Genomic DNA, 20,751 nt, shown 5'->3' on the forward strand with positions numbered 1-20,751 from the left:
TTCTATGGGACAGAACCATAGAACTATTTGACTGCGAAATAGCTTTATCTTTCACGAAAAGAATGAATCACCCGAAGGTGATTCAGAGATCATCAGGGCTGCCACTCCCATCGCGGGCCCAGTGGGCAGACTGGTTCCTCCTCAGTTTCAAAGGGTGGGATTTCTGTGAGTCAGGATATCCCTACCCAGTGCCCCAGGGGCAGGGCCACCCTGCAGAGACACCAGGGTGACATTGCTACCCCAATGCACCGGGAAGGCAGAGCACTGAACCAAAAAAAGGATTGTTCTGGAGCCTTAAGATCAGATGGAATTTGCCTTGTAACTTTTGGGCTTGCTGGGGACCTGTCACCCCTTCCTTCTTTCCTATTTCTCCCTTTTGAAATGGGAATGTCTATCTGTACCTGTCTCACCGCTGTATTTTGGAAGCACTCAATTTGTCTGGTTTCACAGGTTCATAGCTGGAGAGGAATTTTGCCTCGGGATGAACTGTACCTCAAGCCCCACCCATATCTGACATAGACGGTATTTAAAGGAGACTTTGGACCAAGACTTTAGTTGATGCTGGAATGAGTTTGGGGGATGTTGAGATGGAACAAATGTATATGCATGTGAGATGGTCATGGTTGGGGGGGCAGAATTTTTTTAATATATTATTATTTTTATTAATATTAGTATTTTTTTATAAATTTATTCATTTTTATTTACTTATTATTTTTGACTGTGTTGGGTCTTCGTTGCTGCACGCAGGCTTTCTCTAGTTGAGGCTAGTGGGGGCTACTCTTCGTTGCAGTGCGCAGGCTTCTCATTGCAGTGGCTTCTCTTGTTGCGGAGCATAGGCTCTAGAGCACGTGGGCTTCAGTAGATGCGGCACGTGGGCTCAGTAGTTGTGGCTCGTGGGCTCTAGAGCGCAGGCTCAGTAGTTATGCCGCACGGGCTTAGTTGCTCTGTGGCAGGTGGGATCTTCCCGGACCAGGGCTCGAACCCGTGTCCCCAGCATTGACAGGTGGATTCTTAACCACTGCGCCACCAGGGAGGCCCAGGGCAGAATATTATGGACTGAATGTGTCCCCCCAAATTCATATGTTGAAGCCCTAACCCTCAGCGTGATAGTATTTGGATACGGGGCCTTTGAGGTAATTAGGGTTAGAGGAGCTCATGAGAGTGGGGTCCCCCTGAGAGGGTTAGCACCCTTGTAAGAAGAGACGAAAGGGAGCTCACATCCTCTCTTTCTCTCTCTGCCATGTGAGGACACAGCAAGATCAGCAGGCATCTGCAAGCCAGGAGGAGAGCTTGCACCGGAAACCAGTTGTACTGACACCTGATCTTAGACTTCCAGCCTCTAGAACTGCGAGAAATTTCTGTCACTGAAGCTTCCCGTCTAGGGTATTCTGTTTTGGCACCCAAGCAGACAAAGATAGGTTCTATAATCTACACATTTTCTTATCTATTCCCCCCGCCCCGCCCCCAGGCTGTGTCTCCCTTTGTAATCATGCATCCAGCATGGAGTCAGGACAAGAATCCAGTCACTCTTGACTACTCCTGCTCCCCAATGTGAGGTCATCTTGTTGTTCTAACAGTGACGTTCATTTTTCATTCTAACTCTTCACCTCTCAACATCAAAGAACTCTGGTACACAAAGGGTTAAAGCCACGGCCCCAGGAGGGGTTTGGAGGACAGAAGATCTGCTGAGGCTATGCCCTGACACACCTGTTCCTAGATGACACTGTTTATAGGGAATTAATAAAACAAGAGTATACGCAGAGAACAGAGCTTCTCTTGATTCAGTCTTCTGAGGACCGGTTTGCTACTTTGCCTAAAAGGAATTCCTGGACCTTCCAACAATGCTGTTTCACGCTCAGGTGTAAAACACCTGTGCTGGGTTCTCCCTGACTTTGCCCTCTGCTTTGTTGGCATAGACAATCCCGAATTGTCTGGAGAAGGACTAAATTCCGTCCTACCTAATGGGCAGTGAACAGGAAGAACACCCATGGTTTCCTTACCACCGTGGTCCAGGGCACCTGGGGGATCCTGGTGTAGGTCATCGTTATGTAGATGATGAGGAAGAAGACGGTGAGGACCCAGTAAAACACAGCTACAAACATGACCCAGCCAAACGCAGGGACCCGGAAGTACTCAGTTCCAGCGATCAGTGTCCATACCAGCAGTCCCAGAACCTGTGAAACAGGAGAGGCCGTGGAAAGGAAAAGGGAGGTGGAAGAGAAAATGGAGAAGGAGGAGGAAGTGGGGACAGAGAAAAAAGTAATTATACAAAGTGTCAATCACAATTTTTACTCATATATATGGGTACATGTACCAAATGTGATCTGGCCGCAAGCTCACATTCTTGCAAATGCCAGGAAGGTAAAATGAATGAACAGAACAGGCAGGGCAGAGACCAGGACAAACAAGAAACCCACGCCTTGTTTCTGGGGGAAGTCTCTGCCCAGCTCCGGCCAGTTGTGGGCTGGTTTTCTCCATCTTTCTGCCACCCCCACCCCAAGGAGAACACAGAAACTCAAGTTTGTACATGATGACCTCGATTTTTAAATGTCAGCACTAATAAAGAGGGGCAAAACAACACACATCTGTGGCTGGAATCTGCTCCTGATACCTGTCAAGGGAACAAGACATAAGTTATGCATTTATTCCAGCAACGGTCACCCGACTTCACTGCTGCTACAGAGCAAGACCAGCCCGAAGCCCCACCACATCACCACTGAGTGAAGGAAGGATGCTGGTCTACGCTGTGTGAGTCTCTGGTCCTCAAGGAGGGAGGCCACGGCGAGGTGTGCTTTCCAGGGCCCAGGAGGACTTTATTCCTAACCCATAGGAAGGAAAGTTGGCATCTAAACCCTATTCCCAGGAGACAGCATCAGGCATGTGGGACGGACTCTGGCAGCAGATCTGGCTGCTGTGTAACTCGGGGCAAGCGATTTCCTTCCTGTCTCAGCTCTCTCCATGGGATGTGGGACAAGACATGAAACTGACTCTGATCACAAAGCTGGTCATTCGGCGTTGACACCTGAGCACCTGCCCTGAGCACATGCCACAGGCCAGGCTTCCTGCTCCGTGGGCCCCGAGGGTAGAGCAGGGCAGAAACCAAACAGACCTGCTCATGCACGACTTAGAGTCTCATGGGGGGAAATATCTGAATAGTTACAGTTGGGAAAATGCTCTGAAGGAAATAAAGTGTGTGACAAGGGTCTGTGACGGGGGCTGTGACCTTTTTGGCAAGAGGAACAAATGTCAGAGGAGGCTGTGCTGAGGAAGAGCCTGAAGACCCTCTGGGAGCTAGTAAGACGGGCAGAAGACACCGTCCCAGGCAGAGAGCATGGCATGGGCAGAGGGCTGCAGGGGAAGGGCCTTCTAGAACCTGCAGGAGAGTGGAGGACGTTAGGACATGGGTACAAGATGTTAGAGGGCTTGGGGAGGGTCAGATTAAGTGGGCCCAGGACACCTAAGGATTTTGTACTTTATCCTAAGAGCTACAGGAGGATTCTGAGCAAGACAATGATAAGATCAGGTTAAGTTTTTGCAAGATCACTCTGCATGGCGAGAACAGGCAAGCAGAGTGGGGGTAGGGGTAGGGAAACAGTTCGGAGACTGCTGTAATAATCCAAGTGGAAGAAGATGATGCGCCCAAGACCAAGATGCTGGTGAATACTGGGAAGTGAGTGATTCAAGGCAAATTTCAGAAGGAGACAGGACCTTCACAGATTTGATATATCAGATTAGGATAAAGTGGAATTACCCCCGGGTTTCTGGAAAGACTCCCCAGTGGATTAGGGTGTCACTTCCTCAGCTGGAAAGATGAAACAGGAACAGGTTAAAGGGCTGACCTGGGCTCAGTTTACAACCTATCCAGTTTAGGGGAGCCAGAGACCTCAGGATGGGGTTAGAAGTGGACAGTCCAGGGGGAAGAGTTCAGGCCCCTCTTTAGGAAAGAAGACTTCCTGTTAGGATCACTTAGCCCTCAGACAGGCTTCCAGGGGACCTTTTAAACTGTTCACTGAGACAAACCCACCTCCCTGGCGAGGTCCGGACGTCTGTGCTGGGGAGCAGGGAACAGACTCTAAGTGCTGCTGCTTCCCCTCCCTAGAGCTGAAAGTTGATGTTCTTTTATCTGCTTGATGTCGTATATGAATTCCGAAGAAACATTTAATGGAGATGTATTTTTGTGTTTACATCTGTGGCAATGGAATTTATTGAAAGTGAAGAAGCACAAAACAGGATAAAATCCCGGAAAGGGCCAAGCCTCAACACCCATGGGGTTTTGGTCCGGAATTCATCACAACTGACAGGTCATCTACACACACAGGTGTGCTATTCCGCTGGATCAGTAAGACAGGTAACACACCTCATCCAGCATGGTAGGGTCTGAAACAACAACAAGGGCTTCTTGATTCAAACTGAAGGGGTCAGAAGGGCCCTCTGTTGATTCACACAGGAAATAACCACAGGAAGAGCCACTGCAACGTGGCAGCTGTCTCTCCAGGAGTGTGCAAGAGTTTAAGAGTTGCCAGCGTAAGCTTGTGCCAGCTAAACAGGCTCAGCTAACAGCTCTTGGCTCTGAATGTGAAAATGGTTATCATTATTAAAGCAAGCGGAGTTCACTATCCAGAGACGCTCTGTCTAAAGTGCTAGCGGCGGTCATCTTTTACACACAGAGATAATATCGCTAACTGAGCTGTCTCTCAAAAAACAGAAATCTTTGACCCAAGATCTCACCAGCAAACACAGGAAAAGAACTGTCAAGAAAAGAATTACTCTACCCAAGTGAATTTCCTAGGTAAGTGAAATATATCCAGAAGCACACTTCTTGTCTCACTATAACCAATATTGATGAAAAGCACTCTACAAAAACAGCTCCGTGTGTGTGTGTGTGTGTGTGTGTGTGTGTGTGTGTGTGTGTAACTAGATCTTTATTTGTTTAGACTACAAAAATACTGTTTGTTTTTTCACTGATAAACATTATTTTAAGCCAACCCTTTTTTTTGAATGGTAAATCTAAGACTTAAAAAAGTTTAAGAAAGTGATAAGTGCAGGTAAAAATAAGCACAGCAGTATAAAAACTATATATAAAACACACAAAGAAGTCACAAACACCAGTTGTAAATTCTCGAGAAACCAATATAAAAATTTTACATCCAGCCTTCCTAACTTCTTTCGCTTGCATTTATAACTACCACCTGCAAATCCTTTTCTTTCTCCTTTAAAAATACGGATCACTCAGTATATGGTGCCTATAACTTGTTTCTTTCAGTCAGCCATGCCACCGAGGACCTCTTTCCAGATCTATGTCGATTTTAACAGCTGCCCAGTTTTCCACAATTCATGTAACCAGTTCCCTATGGAGAAAAATTTAAGTTGTCTCCTTTATGTTTGTACAAAAAATACCCAGGGAACATTCTTATATAATGTATACCTCTGCAAACCTGAATTCCAGGATAGATTTCTAGAAGTGGAATTTCTAGAATATTTTAAGCTTTAGAGGTACTGTCAAATTACTCATCAAAATACTTGTGCTGATTCATCCTCTCATCTGCGTATGCCTGCTCTTCCCTTCCAACCTCATTAAATGCCCAGGTTTTAAATGATTAAAAACCTGACTAAAAAACAAAAGAGATCTCATGTTTTGCCCTTCACTGCTTGACTGAAGTACAGCACAGAGAAAAGTGTACAAATCCTAAGTGAACAGCTCAATGAATTTTCACAAACTGGACCAACTTGTGTCACCAGCATCCACTCAAGAAAGAGAACATGTTTAGCACCGCTGCGGCGGAGGGGGGGCTCCATCACGCCTAGTTACTCCTTCCCTCCTCCGAGGGTCCCAACTCCCCTGGTTTCTGTCATCCTGTTTTGGAACTTCACAGAGATGGAATCCTATCGTCCATGCTCCCATGTTTTTTTGTTTGTTTGTTTGTTTTTTTTTTTATAGCTACTTTATTTATTTATTTATTATTTATTTTTGGCTGTGTTGGGTCTTCGGTTCGTGCGAGGGCTTTCTCTAGTTGCGGCAAGCGGGGGCCACTCTTCATCGCGGTGCGGGGACCGCTCTTCATCGCGGTGCGCGGGCCTTTCACTATCGCGGCCCCTCCCGTTGCGGGGCACAGGCTCCAGACGCGCAGGCTCAGTAGTTGTGGCTCACGGGCCCAGCTGCTCCGCGGCATGTGGGATCTTCCCAGACCAGGGCTCGAACCCGTGTCCCCTGCATTAACAGGCAGATTCTCAACCACTGCGCCACCAGGGAAGCCCCATGCTCCCATGTTTGATTTCTCTCACTCAACGTTGTGATTTCATCCACGACACTGAACGTCATTTGTTCACTCAGCTGCCCAGCGGTGGTTCTCAAACGTCAGAATCAACTGAAGGGCTTGTTAACCTACAGGTGGACGGGCTTCCCCCCAGAGTTTGTGATTAGTAGTAGGTCTAGAAAGGGATCTGAGAATCTGCATTTCTAAGTTCCCAGGGGATGCCTCCGGTTCAGGGACCACACACTAAGAACAGATGTGCTGTATCCTTCTTACTTTAGTTTGCACTTTCCTGATCAGTCGTGAGGATGGAAAAGCATCTTTTCAAGTGCTTATTAGCCACTTCTAGTTCTGATTTATTGACGTTTTAAAAAAATCACTTTCTTACTGATCTGTAGAAATCTTTACATAACAAGGATGGTAACAAACTACATATGTGGCAATATTTTCCCATCCAGCTTTTTTAAATTCAGTCTTTAGTCACATGGGAGTTTAAAATTTTTACACAGTTAACTGGTAGCTCTTTGAGCCTTCTTCTATTCCTATGTGCTTAGGAAGGGCTTCCTCAGCACAAGACTATAAAAATATTCTCCTATATTTTCTGATAGTTTTGTGTGTATGCTTAAATCTTTAAACAAACTAGAATTGAATTCTATGTACAGGGTGAAGAAAGTCCAACTTTATTTTTTTTCTAGCAGATGGTCAGGTGATCTGTTATCACTTACTGGTGACTTCTCACATTTTGGGTCAGTTTCTGGAATCTTCATTCCACTCATCTGTGTTGACTGCTGTGCCAGCACCAATTCCTGTAGCTTCAGCATGTATTTTAGGCTTTTGGGTAAAGATGTCAAAATGGACACATGAATCTAACTTTGTTCCTTCCCCAAACCCTTCTAAAATTATCATCAGAATGAGATGAATAGGAAAGGAGACAAAAGTGACACATTTTTGGAAGGGGCTCCCCTGAGTACCCAGCAAAATGGATGAAAACAGACCCAACCGAGGTTCAGAAATCTCAGAGCCTCAGGTGCAAAGAGAAGATGTTTTGAACAATCAAAGAACCACCAAGGATCAGAAAACAGAAAGGCTTTTAACCTTTTCCAGAAGCAGACAGAACGTTAGAAAATAATGGCAAATGCTTTCAAATTGGAAAGTGGTTTCTAACCCAGAAATTACCCAGGAAAATAATCAATGAAGAGCAAGAGGCAGACTTTTTTTTTTTTTTTTTCAGATATGCAACATCTAAAAAAAAATCCACCTTCCACACCTTCTCTCTCAGTAATCTACTGAAGGATATGACCCAACAAAATGAGGGTATAAACTCTAAAAGAGGAACTACTGAGTAAACCAACAGAACTCTGTGGGAGAAAGGTGAGGGTAATCCCCAGAAGGAGGGGAAATCCAGGCATGACAAACGCGCCAGGCACAGAAGGTAACCAGGTCAGATCGCAGCCGAGTGACTCAAAAGACAGGGACTTCCCTGGTGGTCCAGTGGTTAAGACTTCACACTCCCAATGCAGGGGGCCCCCGGTTCCATCCCTGGTCAGGGAAGATCCCCCATGTCGCAACTAAAAGATCCTGCGTGCCGCAACTAAGACCCAGAGCAGCCAAATAAATAAATAAATATTTTAAAAAAACAAAAACAAAAGACAGGCATGGTGAAGGCCATCACCACCGTGCCTTTTGTCACTTTACCTTCTTCTTAACCTGGTGAGTCTATTAGGGAATCTGCTCCACCCCAAGTGAAGGAGGAAGCCAAGAAAGAGGAAGACAAGGGATCCAGGAAACCAGAAAGTCAGCCCAACAGAAAGGTAAAGGGAATGCCAAGGTGAAGGGAGATCCCCAGGAGAAATGCATCCAAGATAAAAATGAGAACTCTGATTATCTGATGGGAATGGCTTGTGGGAAACTTTACTGAAAGGCTATTAGAAAAATGCAAGGTGAATTAGCTACAAAGAAAAGTGAGCAAATTCTTAAAAAATATGTACGTTATTAACGTCACTAAATACCAAAAGAAACTATTAGCAGCTGTTTGTAGTTAAGTGTTCACTGTAACACTTGACTCTAATATTTACACAGAGATAATAAATATTGAATATTGACCTGAACAAATGATAACAAGGAGAGGAAAGCAATAGGGATGATGCAATGGACTGAATATTTCAATTACCTGCCTTGTGGAACGAGATTGATTGCCCCACCCACCCCACTTCCTGAATGGTACCAGATATCTGTGTTTTTTCTATGAAGAAAGTTTTTTAAAACTGAAAACCTTCAACATCGTGACCTCTTGAGACTGTCAGCGAGCTGATTCCAACAGCCCTGCTGGACCCTCCGCATGCACATGCCCCCCACGCAGCTTCCTTATTCTAGGGTCCTGTGGACCAAGGAAACAGATGCCTTAGATTTTTAAAAATCACACTGAAAGACACACTGAGTTTGTCTGTGAGTTCTCTCCTGCCTCTGAAGCCTCTGAACTTTGTGACAGCTGTTCTGCTGCTCAGAGGAGTTTAAAGGGTCTCATTTATTCAAATGTACACTGAGCATCTCTTATGAGCCAGGGCTTTTTCGAGGCACTAAGGGTTGGCTGCTTTCTTTCTGACTTTAGCCTGGAACCGGGATGGGCACCATCTGTCCTTCAGCCTTGAAAACAGACAGGTGACTTCTGACAGTGAACTAGGCTACCCTGGGAGCAACGCATCAGCTGTTTCCGGCTGGCTTTGCCCCGGGGAGCTGTGTTAATCCAGGTGTGAGCTCAGCACTCCTCCAAAATACCTCAATGGGCTTTAGATCATTGACCATATTAATTCCTTGCAATAAAGTGGCGTTGGAAACTGGCTACTGTAGACTTACTCTTATGTGTCCTGCAAGGAGAGAACCAAACTATATGACCATGCCAGGCTGTCTCCTCCTGCCATGTTTAATACCACACACACGTGACAACATTCAATCATTCAAAAACCTCACTGAGGGCTTCCCTGGTGGCACAGTGGTTAAGAATCCTCCTGCCAACTCAGGGGACAAGGGGTTCAAGCCCTAGTCCAGGAAGATACCACATGCCGCGGAGCAACTAAGCCCGTGCGCCACAACTACTGAGCCTGTGTTCTAGAGCCCGCAAGCCACAACTACTAAGCCCATGTGCCACAACTACTGAAGCCCGTGCACCTAGAGCCCGTGCTCCGCAACAAGAGAAGCCACCGCAATGAGAGGCCTGCGCACCACAATGAAGAGTAGCCCCCGCTTGCTGCAACTAAAAAGAAAGCCCACGCGCAGCAACGAAGACCCAATGCAGCCAAAAATAAATAAATAATTTATTTAAAAAAAAACTCACTGAGTGTGCACTGGTGGTGCAATGATGTGGGAAAACAGACATGGTCTCTGCCTCTGGAAAAGGTCGGTCAATGGATATTCGACTATGAACTGTGGTTAAGTCCTATGAAAGGAAACTAGGCTGATACAAGAATGTAAAGCACAAGGACCCAACCACGTCTGGATGGTCAGAGGCAGTTTAAGATTAAGTAGGTCAATGGGAGTTAGCCAGGCAACATTTGGGTGATGGAGGGAAAGCCAAGACTCTGAGATCTCAAAGACATCCCATCTGATGACGTGAGTCTCCCACAGGCTCCAAGCCAATACACGAAGGTCAGATGGAAGTTCAGCTCCACAGGAGACTGACCCATGGCTTGGCATCGGATGTCAGTCTCCAGACAGCACCTTTTCTCAAAGTCAAGACTCATTCCATAGTGGTTTGAGGGCCAAAGAATGTGAATGCTGGAAGAGAAGTTCAGGAGATGTTTGGGATCAACAAGCTTCGAGCTAGTTAGTGGTCAGAGCAGAACCAAACGTCTAGTCTGATGTTATTTTAATTTGTAGCATCGGGTCTTGATGTCTTCCTCCCCTTCTCCGCTTCCCCGTTCTCTGGCTGGGGTGATGCTAGCACTCGTGGTTACGTCAGACTGAGAAGCAGAGCTGGCTCAGTGGGGAAATCAGGTACTCCAGATTCAGCCTGTCCTTGGCCAAGTTACCAACCTGAGCCTGTTTCCTTATCTGTAAAATGGGGATACAGAAACTTTCCTCATAGGGTTGTTGGAAGACAAAGTGAGTTAATATATGCACAGCAGTGCTTGGGACCAGCTGGCTGCTGGGTCAGTTATTACTATTATGCTAGTATTACTAACAGGGTTGACAATGACTCTCAGGAGTCCGTCCCCTCCTCCTTTCCCAGGATCCTTTTCTCTATCGTTCAAGGTTTTTACACCTGTATGGAGCCAAGGAGTCTTACCTATGTCCAGCCCCCTGACATATGGACTGAACTTGAGGCCTCTCCTATGGGCAAGATGCCCAACAAGATGCCAGGCTAAGTGAACCAGGAGCGTCTGACCCTTCAGCTCTGTCCTCTCTGCCTGTGTGGACACCCTCAATATCATGGTTACCATGTCCTCCGTTCCTATTTGGTTAAATGGTACAATGCCAAGGCCATCTGGCCTGGTAGAAAGATTCAGGCTTTGAATTCTTACCAGCTGTGTGACTGGGCAAATAACATTTATCTCTTTAACCAATATTTTTTGAGCACTTACTATGTGCCCAGGCCCCAGGTAATAGTAATAGCATATTATGTCCTAGAGAGTAAGGAAGAGCTTTACATGCCTCACCTCACTTTAACCCACACAGCTGCCCTCTGAATAACTTTCATGAGGACCGTTTTACAAATGGAGAAACAGGCACTAACTATGTGTTACATAACTTAGTCCTGACTTTTAACTATGGTGTCACATAATATCAATAACATGCCCCAAATCAGTTAATTTCTCCGTGCCTCAGCTTCTTCATCTGTACCCAGGGATAAAATGTATCTTCTAGAATTCACATGAGACAAGATGCTCTATAAATGATAACCACTATTGTGATTAATAATGGCAACAACAGAGTGTTTGGCAGACCACAAACCTGCCCTGAGGGCCAGCCACATGCAAGGCTGAAGAGGCCGGCACCTGCTCTGTTTTCTTGCTGTGCTGGTTCGGAGCATCACCTAGAATGCCACCAGCCAACCCCTCCCAAGCGCAAGTCTCTGGGCAGAAATAAGCTCTGGTAAAATGAGCAGATGCCTTGATGCAAACCCATGCTTGGTTCTGCAAAACAAAATTCCCCAGAGCTGCCCACTGACGCTGGGCCACCAGGCAGTGCTCGAGCTCATCGTTACAAAGCCTATTATCTGCTGGCCTCTCCCGTGGCGCCTTGGTTCATTTAAAATAGAGACAGATGGAAAGAAAACAGGGATGGCTGCAAATCTTATCTGCTCTGATGCTTTAAACATCCGATTCAGAGAGTTGCTGTTTTTAACTCAATGAAGACCAGGAAATCCTGGGAGAAAGCTGATATATTGCAGAGGCTGACATCAGAGCCATCTCAGGTCAGCAACCACGCCGTGAGCACCTGCTACAAGCCAGACACACTGCTGGGTACTCAGGGTCCAAAGGTGAGCAGGTCACGAGTCCCCACCCCTGAGGACTCTACCACCTCGTGTGAGAGATGAACACAATCCAGTTCCTTCTTTTGCATGGGGGTTGACAACTGTGGGCCATGGTCACCCGCAGCCCGCTGCCTGTTATGTACAATCCACAAACACGGCCAATGCCCATCCATTTAAGCGTTATCTAAGGCTGTTTTCATGCTACAACAGCAGAGTGCATGGCCTTTGGCTGCAAAGCCTAAAATATCTACTATCTGGACCTTTACAGAAAAAATTTAGCCAATCCTGTTAACCGTCACACTTACTCGCTGCATCAGGAAATATACACACGTGCACATATAGTTGTTAGATTTTTGTTTCCTGCATTGTTTCAAATAAACCAGATTATTAACACACTGAGCCAGAGGAGATGACAGGGGAAAAGCGTGCACCCTTTCCCTGCACCATCGAGGAACTGTATCATGCTCAAGATGACAGCTCCCTATACCTGCTGAGTGCTGTCAGTCACCTCCACGCCCCTTCCAGATCAGCAGCGCTTCTGTTCAGCAAGCATGGCGAACTTTTCCATTTACCCACTAGAGGGTGACCAAACACCGCTTATGAAAGGTTTAGGAGCTACGGTCCCTCCTCGGTGGGATGAGATCAGAGTTTACCATCTGTCTGGATAAGTTCCTACACTTGAAGCACATTCCACAGAGGTGGCAGGATGTGGAAGAATAAACTCGGTCTGGGACCCACCCATTAGACTCAGACGTTGCCTGGAAACAGATCTGACAAGAAATGTACTCGGCTGGCTTGTGATAAGGATTAATTAATACGAAGACTTGGAAGGGGCAAATTTAATCCATGCGCCCCGACTAAGCTTTATTGAAGTATGCTTAATACCTGCTGCTTTCTTCAACAAGAAACTGTGCCTCTTCGGGCCTCTGCTTCCCAATCTGGGAAATGGGGAAGACAGAGTTAGGAAAGCAGTTTTCAAATGGGAGTGGGGGGACCAGCACCTGGGAGATGCATATGTGAATCACCCGGGGGTATTTCAAATCACTTTCTTCTTGGTCGTCTTCCCACTCTCACACACCATGAGGGTTGGTGTCTCCCTCTGGCCCTGCTTGACCGCTCCCCAAGTACCATTATAGGAGACCCTTGGGTGCTGCAGAGCAGAACAAAGCTTGAGGCCTACGTGATGCTAGTAGTTTGTGACTTAACCTTGCTCTTGCTTGGAACTTTAGTGTGACATCTATGATCAATTAAAGGCCCTCTCTGAGGGAAACCACAGAACCTCAATATTCCCAGCAGGCAACTGAATGGAAATCTGCATATGGGGCTGGTTTTCAAATATATGTACAAATTCTTTGACACACCTCTTGAATGCAGGTTCCTCTCAAATGTTTCTGTTGAACGGAGTGTGGCAGAAATGATGCTATGTGATTTGCGAGGCTAGGTCATAAAAAGGATCCAGCTTCTCCTGGGCTCTGGGGAAGTTGGCAGCCACGTTGTGAGGACACTCAAGAAGTCTTGCGGGGAGGCCCACACAGAGAGGAGCAGAGCCCTCCCACCAACTTGCCAGCCAGGCGAGGGACTGCCTTGGTGAAGTGGATCTCCAGGCTCAGTCAAGCCTTAACTGACTGCAGCCCCGGAAGACACCTGACTGAGCCCCAGGAAAATGCCTAACCCAGAACTGCCCAGTTAAGTTGATCTTGAATTCCTGATCCACAGACACTGCGAGTGATAATACATATTTACTGCTGTTTAAAACGGTTACCCTTGGGGGTAATCTGTTACGCAGTAAGAGATGACTAATACACGAAGTTCATCCAATGTGGGCTTGTGTCCAAGAGGCAGAGTGGTAGGGAGGGAGGACCGAAGACCTAAGTTCGTCACTAACTTTCTGGCCCCTCTAAGCCTCAGTCTGTGCCTCCATGAGATGGGCATGGCACCATCTAGGTTGCTGCAGGGTCTGAAGGTGTTTTGTGATCTGCAAAGAGCTACATAAACAGCAGTGATCACTGGTCTCATGCTTTTCTCCTCTAGGAAACATGATGCAATGCTTAGCAGAGCTGGCATCTTGGCAGTAAGGGTCCTAGAGTATAGAGCCAGTGAAATAAAGTGGGGTCTTATTCCTGTAGTTAGAACCATGGGGCTCAGGGCATTAAGGACGTGCTAGAGGACACGCTGGCACACTTTTCCTGTGAAGGGCCACGTGGTAAATATTTCGGGCTTTCTGGGCCATATGGTCTCCAACACAACTATTCAATTCTGCCACTGTGGCATGAAAGCAGCCACAGACAATATGCAAAAGGATGGGAGTAACTGTGTTCCACGAAAACTAGTTACAAAAACAGGTGGCAGGCTGGACTGGCTGGCAGGCTATCATCTGCCAACCTCTGCCCTCGAGCCTTGCTTCTCCAAGTGTGTGGTCCCCAGAGCAAGTCATACCTCCCAGGAGCTTGTTAGAAATGCAGACTCTGGGACTTCCCTGGTGGCCCAATGGCTTAGACTACGCGCTCCCAATGCAGGGGGCCCGGGTTCGATCCCTGGTCAGGGAACTAGATCCCACATGCCGCAACTAAGAGTTCGCATGCTGCAACTAAAGATCCCGCACGCCGCAACTAAGACCCAGCGCAGCCAAATAAATATTTTTAAAAAGAAGAAGAAATGCAGATTCTCAGGCCACCCAGCACTGAATCGGCATCCCTGGGGGAGGGGTCCAGCCACATGTTCTGAAAGCCTCCAGCAGCTCAGCTCTGAGAAGGCCCGCCTTCCTTCCCTCCTTTCCCCCGAGCCCCACACACCAGGGGCTTACGAGGGATCTTGGGTGACCATGACCTGATCAAAGATCTCAGGCCTCACAAAGGACACACATCACCTCAATATTCTCCAAGAATCAGTGAACAACACTGGACTCATGGTCCTGGGTCACCAGTAAGCAAAGGAGCAGTGAGTCCTGGTCAAAGAGCTTAGACTCTTCAAGAAAACAGAACAAACTGTGTGGTAGCAGCACTCTCAGGGCGAAGGGATTGGGTTCAGTGACACCCAAAGGCCTCCTCGGTCCCTGAGGCTGAGGGAGCCCTTTGTGGTCAAACGCCGGCCCGGCTCCCGGCGCTGCTTGCTTCTTGCAGCAAAGTTCTTTGAATGCTGGTTTCCTTCCGTTTTGGTGAAGCGCTGGGGTATAAAAGGCAAAGGGCGGAAGGAAAAGGGATACCTTTTAAGGAACAGAAGAGAGATGAAAGGTTTATAGGGAAGAAGCAATAGGAAGGAGGAGAAGAAAGGAATTATGGGGAGTGGGGATCACTACAAAGCAGCACCTTCCTCTCTGACCTGGGGGGACCCTCCATCCCATCACGACGATAACTGTCTTGCCTCTCATCAGCATCAGTGTCTGCCTACGGTATTGCCAGTTACATCACTCATCTCATTCAGCCACACACAGCCGCGTGGTGTAGAGGATCATGATCCCCAGTGTAAGGTCAGGTCCAAATCCACAGTCTGCAAAGCCGGGTCTGAGGACTCCTTTCTGCTATGGAACCTCCCAGCACCGCCCACAGGAGCACAGCTCTGCTTGAGGTCAAGGAAGCATCTCACAGGAACGAGCCTTCCTGTGTGCTGACTCTACTGCATCGCAGGCCCCCTGTGGGCACGTCCCCCCAGGGGTGGGGCTCCACCTCTGTCCTCCGCCCTTGAGGCACCAGGAGAAGGAGGAGATCAGACAAAGCAGTTCAGACGCTGTAAACAGTACAGTATCAGAAGTCACACGGCCGCTCTTTAATGTCAACCTTAAAAGCACTGTAATAAAAACCAAGCAAGGAGGATTATGAACTGATTTCCTCCACCAAAGATGCCGAGCGCTCGACCCACAGCTGCCGTGTGAAAAGCCGAACCCTCACAATGAGGAAGCCGGATCAATGTGCTGGACGTGGGGGGCTCTGCAGGTCTCTTGTCCAGGCTCCTGTTCTCTGCAGTCTGTCCTTCCCTCGATCCACGCGCCCTTTGGGTGTCTAACTGACTCTGAGTGCAGGAAATAAGGTTGTGCTTCCTCTTTAGCCGAGGGCCCGGATCCCTCAGCAGTCAGGTCTTGCTTCCACGGAGCTGGAAAGGCCCCGGCGACGTGCTCCCCTGCTGGTCCAGCAGTTAAGAATCCGTCTTGCAGGGACTTCCCTGGTGGCGCAGTGGTTGAGAATCCGCCTGCTAATGCAGGGGACATGGGTTCGAGCCCTGGTCCAGGAAGATCCCACATGCTGCAGAGCAACTAAACCCGTGCGCCACAACTACGGAGCCTGCGCTCTAGAGCCCGCGAGCCACAACTACTGAGCCCTCATGCCACAACTGCTGAAGCCCATGTGCCTAGAGCCCGTGCTCCACAACAAGAGAAGCCACCGCGATGAGAAGCCTGTGCACCGCAATGAAGAGTAGCCCCCACTCGCCACAACTAAAGAAAGCCCGTGCACAGCAATGAAGACCCAACACAGCCATAAATAAATAAATAAATAAATAAATAAATAAATAAAATAAACGTATGTATGTATGTTCCCTTAAAAAAAAGAATGGGCCTTGGGCCTGGAACACAGCATTACCAAGCGATAAAGAACCCAGAGAGCCTGTGCAGGGCTTATCACCTTGTGTCGTAGTATCTTTCCCTGTTTCAAGTGCAATAGAGTGTTCCTTTGTTCTGCTTTAGTATGTACACAATGGCCCTCAGGCATGTCCCCAGCTTTCACACTCCACAGGGGAAGCATTGGGGCCTTTCTGCTGTGGCTTAAGAAGGGTGCTCAAAGGTCAACTGCCCTGTGTTGGCCACCAGGGGCACTGCCTAGTGAGGAGGGACTGATGTCTCTTCTCCACGTAGGTAAAGCTATGTCCCATCCAGTTGTGTTTTTCTTGGTAACTCCAATTCCAAGGTGCAGTGGCAGAAGTGTTTGAAGTGCTGCCTGAGATTGGTGATCAGTACAAGATGTTCTGCTCCCTTGGGATTGAAAACTAGTGATGGTACTCAGCTTGACATCTGTCTTTATGTCATTTCCATACTGTTTTGATTACTGCAACTTTATAATAAGTTTTGAAATCAGGAAGTGTGAGGTCTCTAGCTTTACTTTTCTTTCTCAAGATTTTTTGGATGTTCATGATCCTTTGAAATTCTGTATGAATTTAAAAAATTTTCTGTGCTTTGGTGCTGGGAAAACTGGACAGCTACATGTAAAAGAATGAAATTAGAACACTCCCTAACACCATACACAAAAATAAACTCAAAATGGATTAAAGACCTAAATGTAAGGCCAGACACTATAAAACTCTTAGAGAAAAACATAGGCAGAACACTCTATGACATAAATCACAGCAAGATCCTTTTTGACCCACCTCCTAGAGAAATGGAAATAAAAACAAAAATAAACAAATGGGACCTAATGAAACTTAAAAGCTTTTGCACAGCAAAGGAAACCATAAACAAGACGAAAAGACAACCCTCAGAATCAGAGAAAACATTTGCAAATGAAGCAACTGACAAAGGATTAATCTCCAAAATTTACAAGCAGCTCATGCAGCTCAATATCAAAAAAACAAACAACCCAATCCAAAAATGGGCAGAAGACCTAAACAGACATTTCTCCAAAGAAGACATACAGATTGCCAACAAACACATGAAAGAATGCTCAACATCATTAATCATTAGAGAAATGCAAATCAAAACTACAATGAGGTATCACCTCACACTGGTCAGAATGGCCATCATCAAAACATCTACAAACAATAAATGCTGGAGAGGGTGTGGAGAAAAGGGAACCCTCTTGCACTGTTGGTGGGAATGTAAATTGATATAGCCACTATGGAGAACAGTATGGAGGTTCCTTAAAATACTAAAAATAGAACTACCATATGACCCATCAATCCCACTACTGGGCATATACCCAGAGAAAACCATAATTCAAAAATACACATGCACCCCCATGTTCACTGCAGCTCTATTTACAATAGCCAGGACATGGAAGCAACCTAAGTGTCCATCGACAGATGAATGGATAAAGAAGATGTGGCACATATATACAATGGAATATTACTCAGCCATAAAAGGAAACGAAATTGAGTTATTTGTAGTGACGTGGATGGACCTAGAGTCTGTCATACAGAGAGAAGTAAGTCAGAAAGAGAAAATCAAATACCGTATGCTAACACATATATGTGGAATCTAAAAAAAAAAAAAAAAGAGGTTCTGAAGAACCTAGGGGCAGGACAGGAATAAAGACGCAGACGTAGAGAATGGACTTGAGGGAAGGGTAAGCTGGGACGAAGTGAGAGTGGCCTGAACTTATATATACTACCAAATGTAAAATAGATGGCTAGTGGGAAGCAGCCGCATAGCACAGGGAGATCAGCTCGGTGCTTTGTGACCACCTAGAGGGGTGGGATAGGGTGGAGGTGAGGGAGGGAGACGCAAGAGGGAGGAGATATGGGGATATACGTATATGTATAGCTGATTCACTTTGTTATAAAGCAGAAACTAATATACCATTTTAAAGCAGTTATACTCCAATAAAGATGTTATTAAAAAAATTTTTTTTCTGTGCTTTTGCAAAAAATGCCATTGGAATTTTGATAGGATTGCGTTGAATCTGTAGACTGCTCTGTGTAGTACGGACATTTTAACACTAAGTCTTCCAATCCACAAACACAGATGTCTTTCCATTTATTTGTCTTCTTTAATTTCTTTCAGAAGTGCTTTGTAGTTTTCACTGTACAAGTCTTTTGCCTCCTTGATTAAGTTTATTCCAAAGTATTTTATTCTTTTTGATGCTATTGTAAATAGGATTGTTTCTTAATTTCCTTTTCAGATTATTCACTGCCAGTGTATAGAAATGCAACTAATTTTTGTGTGTGGATTTTGTATCCTGCAACTTTGTTAAATTCATTACTTGTTCTAACAGGAGTTTTGTTTGGTGAAATATTTAGGGTTTTCTACATACAAGATCATATCATCTGGGAAGAGAGCGAATTTTACTTCTTCATTTCCTATCTGCATGAGTTTTACTTCTTTTTCTTGCCTACTTAATTTGGTTAGGACTTCCAGTACTATGTTGAAAGAAGTGGTGAGAGCGGACATCCTTGCCTTTTTCCTCATCTCAGAGGGAAAGCTTTCAGTTTTACACCATTGAGTACATTGTTAACTATGGGCTTTCATATATAGCCTTACTTATGTTGAGTTTGTTCCTAGTTTGTTGAGCATTTTTATCTTGAAAGGGTGTAGAATTTTGTCACATGCTTTTTCTGCATCAATTGAAAAGGATCATGCAGCTTTTGTCCTTCATTGTGTTAATGTGGTGTGTTATACATTAACCTTCATATGGTGAACCATCCTTGCATTCCAGTAATAAATTCCACCTGATCATGATGTATAATCTTTTTAATGTGTTGTTGAATTGGGTTTCTTGGTATTTTGTTGAGGATTTTTTCATCTACATTCATTAGGGATATTGGTCTGCAGGTTTCTTATAGTATCTTTGTCTCATTTTGGTATCAGGGTAATGCTCACCTCATAGAATAAGTCTGGTAGTGTTCCCTCCTCTTCAATTTCTGGGACGTCTGAGAGGACTGGTGTTAATTCTCCTTTAAATGTTTGGTAGAATTCTCCAGTGAAGCCATCTTGTCCTTGGTTCTTCTTTTTTGGGAGGTTTTTGATTACTGATTTAATCTCTTTCTAAGTTATAGGTCTGTTCAAGTTTTTAATTTCTCCACAATTCAGTCTTAGAAGATTATATGTTCCTAGAAATTTATCTGTTTCTTCTGGATTGCCCAATCTGTTCATGTATAATTGTTTGCAATAGTCTCTAGTGAGCATTTTTATTTCTGTGGCATCAGCTGTAATGTTTCCTCTTTCATTTCTTATTTTGTTTCAGTCTTTTTTCTCTTTTCTTAGTTAGCCTACCTAAGGATTTGCCAATTTTGTTGATCTTTTCAAAAAACCAATTAAGTGTTTCTTTCTTGATGGTGAGGATCACATACCTCTATAGCACACATATAGGTATACATTCATGGGTTTTAATATTCACTGATTGAAGGTTCACCTATTACTGCAACAGAAAAGAATCCACGGAGAAGGAGGCCAATTTGCCATATTACTGAAGACTGTCCAGGCAGTTTCCGTTATCAGTATATTCTACACTTCAGTTTTTTTGACCTGTCATATAAAAAATGAAATTTCTCTCTATATTAAGGACAAGGAGAGGCTGCAGCACAGCTTATACAATTTGGTAGTTTGGAATGGACCCTTCCAGTTGCCTTCCAAAAACCCGTCATGTGCTGAAGCTGATATTTTGTAATTAAGAAAAATGCAATGGGATTATTTTGGCAATTTTGTTTGGGAGTCTCAAATTCAAACTTCACTCTAGCTTTTTTCCTAAAAGATGTTATCAAGTTGCTGTAAATCAAAATTTATTTTAAAAGCCTTAGAGAAGCGCCATTCACAAGAGGATGCATAAAATCCTGTTTGGGAGCATAATTACCTTCTAACTCCATGTAAACTTGAGTTTTCCTAGACTGCATCTATTTATAGCACATCTGTGTAAAACTCCATTTTTTCCTCCTTCCACCAGCTGAATGAGGGGCACTAATATTACCGTACACCAGGACAACCAAAGAGACGGGCTTGCATGAGGCGAGTGCATGCAAGAAAAAAGACACAGCTCTTTCCCTTGAAGAATGCTCAGTGTGGCCAGGGAGATGAAACAAACAGAAAACAACACTGCAGCACAGCCCAGGGTAAGAGCCTAGGAAGTGCAATCACGTCAAGAAATGCTGAGAGGTTCATTCAGGAGGAGCAAAAAATGAGTCTGGGTGCTCAGAGAGGACTAACAGCCTCAGGAAGGCCAGGACAGCAGGCAGTGGTGAGGCAGGGGCTTGGCACCCCCACCTGCTTTAAGGATGTGAGCCAAGACAGAGGGTTGGCAGCAAGAGACACGGAGGGACAGAGGGGTTGGGGCCACACTGTGGAGAGCTTGGGACGGCAGGTTAAGGAGTTCAGATTTTATTCACCAGGAGGGCATG

At 45.7% G+C, this 20,751-nt stretch overlaps 1 protein-coding gene across 1 annotated transcript in view; it reads right to left on the bottom strand.

The window, feature by feature from the left end:
• Nucleotides 1-20,751, bottom strand: part of CMTM8 (CKLF like MARVEL transmembrane domain containing 8) — an 89,370-nt gene that overhangs the window by 3,602 nt on the left and 65,017 nt on the right. The window contains exon 3 of the mRNA XM_082348601.1: nt 2,001-2,174. Within this exon, the coding sequence (XP_082204727.1) occupies nt 2,001-2,174 (174 nt within the window). The remainder of the gene's footprint in view (nt 1-2,000; nt 2,175-20,751) is intronic.

Source organism: Balaenoptera borealis (genome assembly GCF_965194805.1).
Source record: "Balaenoptera borealis genome assembly, chromosome: 12".
In the NCBI taxonomy this organism is placed as follows: Eukaryota; Metazoa; Chordata; class Mammalia; order Artiodactyla; family Balaenopteridae; genus Balaenoptera; species Balaenoptera borealis.